General features: G+C 36.0%; 1 protein-coding gene across 1 annotated transcript in view; it reads left to right on the forward strand.

Annotated features, from left to right (window-relative positions):
- Positions 1-7,025: 7,025 nt before the first annotated feature.
- LOC104623871 (threonine aspartase 1-like) overlaps positions 7,026-12,206 on the forward strand; it is a gene marked incomplete at its 5' end in the record, with an annotated part of 51,693 nt that continues 46,512 nt past the window's right edge. Inside the window, 3 exon segments of the mRNA XM_010291078.1 lie at positions 7,026-7,132; positions 8,223-8,276; positions 8,278-8,313. Of these exon segments, the coding sequence (XP_010289380.1) occupies positions 7,026-7,132; positions 8,223-8,276; positions 8,278-8,313 (197 nt within the window).

Here is a 12,206-nt window from a genome sequence, read left to right on the forward strand (position 1 = left end):
AGATTTCTTCCAGGAAGTAGTAAGAATTGGTATGTCCAGCAACAGTCTACTCTAAGTTCTTGTTATGAAGAACAGATCTATATAGTAGTGCTCTGAGAAGATGGGTTATTTTTTTATTTATGCTTTTGATGCTGAGTGCGGTATTTTTTCCATTCACGTTGCTGTCTCTGTCAAAGTATGGCAACATGGGAAGTAGTGCTAGTAGGCTTTGGTCCCAACATGAGCATAAGTGGTGTTAATTTGTCATTTAAAATAGCTTTGTTAAAACAAAACTTATTTTCATCTGTCTGTTCTCATTTGTGCCATTTATTTTAGCAACTGCTCAACAGAATTCTTCACTGGATCATTTTAATTCCTGTGGGTTAACTAATTTGCTAGTATATTCCTTTTTAATTCATTTCTCTCCAATAGTTGCATTCTCTTTTAATATGGACTAGAAAGATAAAACGTAGAAACTTCTCCGTTCTCGTTCTTTCAGTTGACTAGAAGAACTGCCTGCCAGGGGGTGCTATATGATTGGGCAGCGCTCGAGCCTTACTCCAAAGATTGAAAAATATTCTTTGACTTTTTGTAGTATTTTCAATTTACAGTTTGCTTTTAAACAAGGATTGCTGAACAGTCATAAGTTGCATGATGTTTTGTTGCATAATACTTTGGTGTGACCATAATAGAAACATTGGAGTTTGTGTTTGTGTTCCCGGCTTGCTGTTCCACCATTGTAAACGGGAAGGTTTGAGTATTGTCCTGAACTTGATTTGAGATTCAGTGGTGTTAGAAATTTGCATTTGTTAACTTCTGTTTGAAAACTTAATTGTTCACTTAAATAGTTTTTTACCTAGCCTGAAAATATGTGAGGGAATAGATGTGGCTTATAAGAGCATGGGAATTTTAAGGAAATGCAGGCTTTTCACTAAAAACTTTCTGCATTAACTTTGGACAAGAAATGTTAGTGTGCTGTAATAAACAGCTTGTCAGCTGCAGGCTTACTTAATGTACACAGACCTAGAATTAACAAGTAGGTACGTGTGAATTTTACTGCTATTAAAAGGAAAAAAATAAACTGCCTTAGTTTTGCATTTTGTTCTAGGGGTACTGTTCAGTAGTTTCAAGGAGTCCATGAATAGGACAATTCTAATTTTCTCTCTAATAATTTTTCTCTTACCTCTGTTCTCTGGATCATTTCTAACAAGCTGTGAAAGGTGACTAAGAAGAGCTATGTTGAATGAGGAATGCAGTTGTCTTTCATTTACTTAGTCACTGTATCACTATATAATAGAACTGTCAAGATTTTTGGTTAAATTTTTACTTACACATATAATGGTAAAAAGAGTCACGGGAATGATCAGACTGCCAGAGTGCCAACAGGGTTAGTTAGTACAAGAGATGAGTAAATGATGTGGAAGTTTTACGGCAAACAAGTGGCACGCAGATGAAATCTCTGAACTGGCTTGGAGACTCAATGCTCTGTTTTCTTCCACTGACCTGCTTGCTGAAAATTATGCTCTCATCTCTTTCTGTAAAGTGGTGATAATGTTGTAAAAAGCCTGTATAAAAGCTGTATTTATTGCCTAGCCATGATACAGTAGCTAATGAATTATGTAATGAAGGTCTTGTGGCTCTTTCTTATCAGGGTACCCAGTAACACTGGAACCTTTTGAAAATGGGAAAACCTGTAACAGTCGTAACTTTGAGCAAGATGTGCCTGTGAGATTTTTCTTCTGCATTTATAGATAATACGTCATATTATCAGGCACACATTCTGACACTATGTCCACTAATACCAACCTCTCATGAAGGCAAGTGGAGTTGAGCAGGACGTATTTCTACCTGTTCTTTCTCAGCCACTGAGCCTTCTCCATGGCAAACCCCTACGCTTGTCTGAACTTTTACAATTCTGTTATGACGAAGTATTCTACCCAATGCTTCCACCTCCAGCACAGTTAAGACCCAAAATGCAGTGGATTTAAGTACAGACTACTTGTGAGTAGCTCTTGTTGGTACCCTGCGGAGTTGAAGGGAGAATGTGGAGGACTGGGAAGATGTTTTCAGGTCCTTGAAGATTGTTCGTTCTTAAAGAGGCACCCTATGCTGCATTGCAGGGACATGTGATAAATACCATAAATGTGAGACTGAAGTCTTGAGCTTTTAATAATGTTCTAGTTCTGATATGCTTCTGTTGTCAGTCGTTACTTATCTTTAATCTGGATGAGGCCTGAGTACAGCATTTAAACACTGAAAGACAATCGTTTGGGGTTTTTTTTGTTCTTTCTTTTCCCTTTTCCCATTTTATTTATGACAGGGTGTACATAAATGAGAAAGCAAAACAGACGGGCTAGTTGTAGTCTGTGGCTTCTGAGATACAATTGTTTTAAGAATGAATTTGAGCGTACATGCTATTACTGTGTAGGGTAGTAATTGTCAGGGACTTTTATCTGAAAGCACATATTAGATTTTCATCTAAACTTTTAATTTTTTGAGCAAAATCAAAGGATGTTGTACTAAATACCTTTCCATAGATTCCAAAACCAATACTTCCGGGTTGTGAGCCAAGAATTTTTCAAACTAAAATTTCATCTACTCCCTTACCTCTCTTTTCTAGCTTCCTCCCCAACCCAGTGAATAAGCTCTACCTCTCTTGCTTCCCTTTCTCCTTGGCCCAGGCAACATCAGGCTGATGTAGCTATATTGCATTTGTTTTAGGAAAACATGCCTGTCTTCAACACTGTCTTGTGTCCTTTTCCTCTTCTCAAGCTTGGAATATGCTGTCTTGTTGGAGAAGGTGAGAGTGTTTTTTGTACTGTCACTTAGGACAAATGAAATTTTTTAGCATCCTTGCACCACAAAGTTGAGTTTTTGTTTTAAATTTAATGTGAATTATGAACTTAAACTGTGTGTAGCATTTTTCTTCTGTGTATAGTGCTTATTTTCAAAATAATTTTTCAGTGGGTGATTTTTCCATGTTATGTGTGCATCTTTAGCCAAGCACATTTGAATCCTGAATTTTTTTCAATTTTATTTTCATAAAATATTTTATTGAACTTAAAATACCATAATATATTCTTTGACAAGGACCAAGCTTTCCTGATGTTTTCAGAAAACTTTAATGTTGTCTTTCATTTGTTTAGTGTGACGCTCACTTGTGTTTTCTAGTTTCTTTTGTCACTTGTAGAGCAAGACAAAGCAACCAGAGTACTAGCCAGGTTAATGGCATTTGTAGTGGTTTTACATAGGTAGAACATGACAAAGGCAGCAATAAACTGGGAGCAGGCAGCCTTTCACTTGCTATTAGTCTTTAGTTCCTTATTCTGGGGGGGAAAAAAAAATCAAATTCAAGAATCAAGACTTTATTTTTAACTGACTGTCTGAAGTTGGGCATAAATCTATGTCAGAGGAAAAAAAGAAATTGCTAGGCTTTGTTTTATGGACTGATCCTTTATTTCACAATTCTTTGGTCACTTTGGAGGTATTGGCTGGTTTATCCTGCCAAGAGGAATTGATAATCACGATAATTATTTCTCCTAAATAATGAAAGGCAATTATTCATCAGGCCTTGCTAAAATAAAATCTTCAACTTTCAAATGAATGTTATTCCTAATAACTATTCTGAATTTGAATGTAGCCTGAGTGCAAGAATTTCCACTCTACGGGAAGTCTGAATAGACTTTCTTTCCCTCGCACTATTGAAAGGTACGACATTTCGTGCTAAACCGAATAATACTTAAGAGTTATTGAATGGAAACATTAATTCATATAAGTAACTCTGGGAAGGGAGGCATAATATAAAAACCCCACCCTCTTCCAGCCCTGAAAAGGAACTTTCCCAAAACAATCCCTCCCCCCTGCCCCTCCAAAAGACCTTCAGATGTTTCTGATCAGAATTGATGTCATCTGAAGTACCGAACCATGGCTGGCACCTCTCTAATACCTCTATCTAGTGTAACAGTATGAGATTTCTAATGTGACAAATATCACAGTATCTGTCAGCAATAGGAGCTGATGATTAAGTTTTGTAGATATTGCAATGGTGGAAGCTGGGAAAGTTTGTGTATTTTACGTGGCAAACGGCCGAACTTCCTTAACGTAGACTATTCTGTATGGGTGCATTTAAGTGTTATGTTAGTTATGGTGGTGTGTGATGCACAGGGATAAAGGACTGACATAAATTAGAGTATGTGAGGTTTTGACTAATTTAAAAAAAAATAGCAAGAGGTTGATCAAATATTGAAACAGAGGCTGAGAGGAGTTGTGAAAGCTCCATCCTTGAAGGTATTCAAAGCTTGACAGGTTACTGTGGAGCACTTTTGAATTGGACTTGCTTTTCTTAGGAGGCTGGACTACACAACCTCCTAAGACCCCTTCCAGTATACATCATTGAACGTTGCTAGAAAACTTTCTTCACCTGTCTGTCTAAGATAAGCAAAAAATGAATGCCACGGCATCTCCTGGGACTCTGGATATCTGATCATCCAGTAAAAGAGGCCTTGATGCACTGTACCACTTCTCCCACTTATGAGACCACCTAAGTAAGAAAAGCAATAGAGGAAAAAATGGGTGACAAGTGTTTATCCCAGCATACAGTTGAAAGATAGTTGGAGTACCCAGGAATTGAAAATATTTCTGACATCTGGGGACTAAGCACAGGTTTGTGTTAGCCAAAATCATTGCTTTGTAGGATAGTTATCCATACTGTAAACATGGACAAAGTGGTACATTGCTAGCCTAATTTCCTATGTAGCATTTCTTATTGCCTAGTAGAACATACACTTTTCTGTTAATAATAACTTGTTTTCTGCCCTGTATTTCCTAGCTTACTGATACCACTTTGAATTAACAATGCAGATAAGAAGTTACTGTGAACAAATAGATCCCTCAAAGCAAATAGTCAGATTTTTTTCTTGTTTTGAAAAGACAAATAGAATCTTAAAGCACAAGGTAAAATCTGAAAATTGTTTGATTGCTTAGCTAGAGACTGAGGGCTTAAGTGAATGAAACATCTCTCTCAAGCTTGGAGAATTTCGTATGTTGTGGGAAAAAATGGCAGGATGGGTAGAAGCCTAGGTATAGTTGGAGTGATGATACTGAGCAGTGCTGTGTGTAGTTGGCAGGGCAGCTTGGAACTAGGCCGTGTGTTCTTTAGTTTCGACGTAATCTTTGTGCATATATTTGAACTGGTGAACAGGCAAATATTGCAGAAGGCTTCAGGATACAGCTAGCATTAGGTTCTGGAGTACAAGGAAAACTTCTCATGTTCAGGTTTTCATGTATGGGCTCCTGCACCCTCATATTTGTCTTGCTTCTCTAGGTACACCTTTTTTCTGAATTGGCAGGAGGCAATTTCGGCAGTAGATAACGGGCTTAGTCATATTTATCCCCATGCAATACCTACTTCTGATGAGTACCAAGGCCAGGCACCATTCTTACGCATATTGTGGCTCTGCCCATAGGAATTTGCTATATTTATTGAAGTCATGTCAACGTACAAGTTCTCCTGTTTAAAAATTCTATTAAAAACAATGCACTGGCTTGCTTTACTTTGGGGCACTTCTGTTTAACAAATTCCTGATCTGTGTGGGGCTTTTATGTTTCTTCTTCCCCACCACCAGTTAGTACAAGACTAAAGTGATTCTTTGCCTGCTCCCCCTTATCAAGTGTGTGTTTTTTACCTCTTGGTCCTCATTTCAAACATCGAGGTGTGTTGTCCAAAGTAGCTGCATTAATCAGCTCTGTATGGTAGAAAGAGTTCCTTTCTTGGTGATGGCAGATTAATATGTGTTTACAGTTTTAAGAAACTGGTATTCATTAAGTTTTAGGAGAGAAATGCCAGCTTTCTCATTACTTTCAGGTTATATGCTTGAATAACTGTGGTAGTTTAAGGTCCAGTTTTATGTACTTAAAAACAGGCTTAAAGGAGAGTTCGCTAGGTGATTTTGGCACCTGCATGGGGAATTTTCAAAGTAGTAAAATGCTCACTGTCTGTGTACTTTGAGAATTGTAAATGAAAGCTTTGTGTTCTGTTGGCGCTGCAATATTGATTTTATTCATAGACTGTTCTTGCAGCTGTTCCAGTCTTCTGAATAATAGTGATGTAGCTATATTTAAAATTACATTTTTTTAAGGCATATAGATTAAATAGGAAATCTGTGCTTTTTAACTTCCATTGAGTTTGTGATTTACCTGTGTATACCTCTGCCCTCCTAATAGCTTGATTTTGCGTGACTAAACAAGTGACAAAAGATATTTTCCCCCCCTCCCCTTTTCTTTACATTTCAAAGGGGGTGTTAAGACAATCTGTGGATAATATTAAGTCAAAACTAATTTGAACTAAATATGTCAATGGCTGCAATTTTTTCATGAACTGAAACTTCTAAAATGGGAACATGTCATTTTGGTGTCTTAAGCATAACAATTTTTTTTTTTAACTCCACTTCAGAGAACACTTCCTTTCTGAATGTGGGACTTAGATTTGGAAAATACATGTTTGTCTTTTCAAGACCTAGGTGGTCTTTAGACTGTGTTGGATTATGGAACATAAAAATATTGCTAGACTATTGTGTGGCTGTAAATATATGGGTAAACATACAGATATGCAATTAAGGTAATAAAATAGTAGCCTAATTTTATGGGTATCGGAATGAGCTCACATGGTATCTATTTAGTTGTCAGCAGTCAAAAACAATAATTTTACACAAGCCGCTTATTCCGTTCTCTTCTGTGCAGTGCTGCTTCTTTGCCAAACAGAGAGATATTTCGACCAACATAGCTTCCATATGTGTTCAGTGGCTTGTTTCTACTAGGTATTTTACCCATCACTGTTGCTGAACAACAGTAGAACTTTTTTCACTTGGGAAAATATGTAAACATGTTGTACTGAAAACTTAAATACTTTGTTGTTGGCTTTTTAAGTGGTGCTTTTTTGCATCAATGAAAATATTTGGGGGCTGTGACCTCCAAAATGTAAACTTATCAATATTTGTTTAAATTAAGTAAATTTTATTTAGTTAAATGCTTTTGAATTATTTTTATAGGGTTTAGTTTGGCAGCTTTTAAGAGGAACAAGAGGAAGCTAGAGTTGGCTGAAAAGGTGGAAACAGATCTCATTCAACTAAAGAAAAGAAGACAATCAAATGAAAAGGTTAGTTCCTGTTTAAAATTCTGTTGTGTCATCATAAACTTACAGATGATTGCTAATAAATTTCATGTCATATATGGAAGATGAGACTAATGTAGCATCAGAAGCCACTTCTCCTTGACCACCCTAATGTTTAGATGCCTAGTGCAATTTTAACTTAGTGCAAATTAAATCTTTCTGCCTTCCTATTTGAAAACCTAACTGTCGCGTTGTATCTTGTTTGTACTATGAAAAACATGTTGCTCATTTTGAACTGGAAATATGACAAATGTAAGCACAAACAGATAATTATTTACTGAAACATTTTCTTTAGCTTGGGATCTCTGTCACTGTTTCCTACTTTTTAATGTTTCCTGAGCGCACTGCATTATGGAGCTGGAATTGGTGAAATTTGAAATATCAGGTAGGTAAACATGTGCATCTGTGCATGCATCTAGCATTGACCTGGCCCATATTACTTGTACTACAAAACTATTAGGATTCCCTCTGTTCCCCTCACTCTTAGTTTGAATTTAGAGCCTTTGTTACCATTTGAGAATGTCAATCACAGTATTTGTGTTTACTGTTGAATATCGAAGTATAGCTCATTAAATTAAATGCCTATGCTTTACTTGGGGCCTCTGGACTTTCGCATTGGTCATTTCTCTTTGTTTTGGTAAGCTGATTGACCGCTGCCTTATGTAGTTGCATTTGTTGGTGTAAATAACATATAAATCCCAGAGAATTGGCAAGAAAGTTTGTTCTCTGTAGTTTGTGCAAATGCAAACCAGTGATAAATTAGGCATTTTTCTTCTGTGTTCTTAGATAAGAAGTTTTCCCTAGCAAGGTGCTAATTTGTCTATTTTCAAGGAGAATAAGACCTGTAAAGAAAACAGGGATAGAGCGGGGGGTGGAAAAAGTTAGTTATTCGTTTGGGAACTTTTCCTTTTTACGGAATTTCACGTACCTCCTTGTGAAACTAACGGTGTTACAATATAACTGAGGGAGGAGGGGGTCTCTGTACAGTATTGATGTTCATGTAATAAGGGGCAAGTCAATGCTTGAAACATATGCCAATGCATGAGCTTACCGACCTGCAATTTGAAATTTCAAGGGCTCCAGAGTCATGTGCAGCGCTTGTGGGAGACCCCCAAAGGCCAATGATGGTAGGTAAAGGAGGTGATCAAATAGAGCTCTACTTGCCGGTAAGTAATGCAGTAACATAACACACCGGTTTTGTCAGCTTCTGGGGCACACCCTGTCCGTGGAGGGGGGATGAAAACCAAACCATGCTAACAATGTGGACTGCTTGTGTTAACCACAGAGGGTAAGATAATTGCAGCCTTACGGGAAGTTTAGTTTACTGAAATGAAATAGAAATGGAAAATCAAATTCTACAAAAGCAAATTCTTAAAAAAAAAAAAAAAAGTAGAATAATTCTCTCTAAGCTATTAGGAAAGGGTCATTTAGCAAGGATGAGGCACATCATCTGTCATCCCACAACTTGTACTGTCAAAGCTGAGCTCTCATAAAAGGTTTAAAAATAATTCTTTAAAAATAATTTAAATATTTGAATAATTAAAAATTAATCTTCTTGTCAAAGTTAAGCTTTAATTGATAAATACTCCTTTAATTTTTTTTATTTGCTGTCCAGCTGTCTCTGGAGCTGCAGACCTGTCCCTTTCAGCAGGACTTGATAGCTGTTTCATTGTCTTTTTTGATTCTCACCTGCTTCAACCCTATGCTACAGCTTAGCTTATGTGTTAACAGAGCTTGGCTCGTTGCCAGTTCTGCACAGTTGTTATAAATTCTGGTCATTTTTTGTCTATGAAATTTTAGAAGTTGGGAGAAGAGCAAGGTAGAAAGTATGTTAAAAAAGTTGAAGGTGAATGGAAATCATAACTACCAGACCTATGTGAAGAGTTAGTACTGCAGATGAAATAAGGCCGAAATTACCTGACAGTTTTAGCTGCTGATAAATTCCACTAGCTAAAAAGAAACATACAGATTTAAAAACTGCTTGTCAATAAAAGTTAAATTATACCAAACTCAGAAAGAATGAGAGGATGTTTACATTTAATAAAGATTGTATGGGATAACTAGGCAGTGCAACTCACTAAAAGACTCTTAACATTCCATTTACTTGGAAAAGTCTCTTTGCTGTGTTTTTCATTGTTTACCCAATGTAGGATTTGTAGAGGATTATGCAAATGCACGCAGAAAGATCCGTTAATAACTTCACTGAATTTTGAAGGTGTGAAAATTGAAACATTTTTTAAGTTGTAGTGACTTACATAGTTAAGAAATCATTTTTGTTTGTATGTTAATTAACTAAACATATTCATAGTGGGACTGGCTGTGATGTGTTAATTCAGCTAGATGCCATTCTGAAATTCTTACCTCAAGCACCAGTAAACATCAGAAGTAAATGTTTGTATTCTTACTGTTAACCTGTCTTTTAACAGCGGAAATTGTCGTTGAAAATTGCTTAGTAGAGTCTGGCTAAATGCCCTATTTTTAATTTGTCTTCTGCTATTACAAACTTTTTTTACAGCTACACTGAAGTTGTAGTACTTGTTGAAGTATTTCTAAGAGGAGTTGTCCTCTTCTTGATTTGAATAAGGGGCACTAAGAATTTCCAGTGCACATGAATTTTTTTATAGGTTACTGTTTATAGGTTAGTTTTTTGTAGGCTAGTCATTTAACTCCATAAATAACATTATTTAGTTCAAGGTTTATTAAAACTGATCTGGTTTTTATCTAGTTTAACATGTGTACTCAACTATGTGCACAACAGTTGGAATTATATGTATGGAATCAGCAGTTTCATATTCTTCAGCTACTGTATTGAGACAATAAATGAACATATTTAGAAAAGAAAAATACGTCTGTCTTTGTAGCACAGAAATACATTATTTTCTTTGAAGTATTTTGTGCATTATAATTTTTGTCATTGATCATCTTCAATGTATCACGTGAACTTTTAGCCAGTTCCAGCCTGAACTCTTTGGGTGAGCAACAGTCAATGCATAGCAATATGCATAATTCCTATTATATATGGTGAATTTTAATTACTTAATTTTTTTCTTCAAATCAAATTTTTTATGTCTGTGTGAAGGTAGTTGTAAGTGCAGCGATCAACTATGGCAGTCCTAGTAGCCGTCTTATTTATTCTTGCAGTTTGAACAGGAATTTGAATTTTATGCATTTCCTTTTCCTTAAAAAAGAAAGAAATTTTCTGTCTCACGTCTGTGCTGAAGTGGTCTTTGATGATAATACTTTTTAGACTTCAAAAATATATTTCAAAATTCATTTAATATTGGAAAAGAAACCTAAATACTTTTCATCCATTCCAGTTTAAAAAAACCAAGCCAATAAACAAAACAACAAAGCTCATCTGCGGAATACAGTATGAAATAATTCCCTTATCTTGAATGTGGAGGTCAGACAAAATGTTGTGTTTGCATGATGAGCAACTATTAAACTGGAAAGGTTAGGGTTGTTTGTTGAGATTTCTATGATTAGATTGTAACTCCCCCTTTTTAAACATGAATGTTGCACCAATCATGCATACTCAGTCAAGATTAGATTGCGATGAGAGTACATCATGCTATGCTGTCAGTTGCCCTAGAAGAAAATGTTTCTGGAAATTGGTATGTGTTACTTGGTCCCTGTGCTCACAGAATAGTGCCACTTTCCCTTCACTTAGATGGATTTAGAAGTATTTCTTTAAAATACTTTAATAAATAAAATGTTCCTTCAAAGATTGCCTTTCACCTTGTTAAATACTGCTGTAATCAACAGAAGTGCACCATCAAGAACACCTTAAATCTGAGATTTTAAAGGACCAAAACATATTAATTGTTGATGTATTATTTTCTAGGTAACACTATCCACTATTGTGCTCGTCTCTCTTCCCACTTGATCTGTAAAGGGCCAACATGGGACATACTAGATTTATCTGTCGCCCTGTTCTGTTTTGAGTAGGAGGGTACTGTAAAGAACCATATTTTTAGGGGAATCTATTGATCTAATTATCATCAAATATCAAATCCTATTTATTTGTGTGGATAGTTGGGTAATAGGATATATATGTTAATTGCTTCAATCTGGTTCATTTTGCATTTTGTCAGTTATGATACTTGGAAATGAGATTTAACGGTAATTACTTTTCATGGCATTTCAGAACAATCTCAAGTCGAGAAGGAAAAAGCCCTGTGTGTAGATATCTTTCAGAGGGCACTGGGTAGAGCTCTCCGTAGGGGCTTGTAAAATGAAGACTATTTATGGGGGGGTTTTTTACATGCAGGAGGCAGGAAGGATGAGTTTTCGAAAATACTTGATGGAGATCGGCATTTGTACAGATGAGCATCTTTCTGTTTTGTGTGCATGTTCTTAGCTACGTTTGAATATTTGGTCCATGATTTCATGAAATTAACTTCCCTTCCTGTCTCAAGGTGCAGATTAATTAAGTAACGTGAGATCTTACTTTACACATTGACTTTCAGTTATTTCCGTGTAAAATATTAACCATATAATAGATTATTTTTAGATTGCGATATTACACTGTTAAAACCCCTGAACTGCTTTTGCAATGGATGTGTTAGTATAAATTATTAGCTGAAGTCCTTTCCTGTGGAACTTGTAAAATTTTTACATCTAAAGTGTTAAAGCAATGAATCAAATACATAAAAAGTTAGGGGCAAGCAGACTGGATCTCATTTAGTGCCTGTTGGACCTATATAGAATTTGGACTTTAGACTTCATGAATTGTACTGTTTAATATATTTCTATTGATTGTCTTGATACTAGCTTGACAGGATCCTGTATTTTTCAACATTCATATGGTTTGAAGAGATGAAATGCGTGACACTGAAAGTGTTTCTCACCAGGTGCATTCTTCCTGGAACTCCTCAGGTGCATGATGCATTTTTGTATAGAGTTCTATTGTTAAATTGTGAGGAGCTCTTCATTCACTGGTTCAGAAATCATAGGGTTGTCAGTACAGTTTACATATCCGACAATGTATTTTTCCCATTGGATATGGAATAGAACTGGTCCTCACAGGTTTTCAGTTTGTTGAGTAAGGATAAATATA

Source organism: Phaethon lepturus, unplaced genomic scaffold, assembly GCF_000687285.1.
Source record: "Phaethon lepturus isolate BGI_N335 unplaced genomic scaffold, ASM68728v1 scaffold37397, whole genome shotgun sequence".
In the NCBI taxonomy this organism is placed as follows: Eukaryota; Metazoa; Chordata; class Aves; order Phaethontiformes; family Phaethontidae; genus Phaethon; species Phaethon lepturus.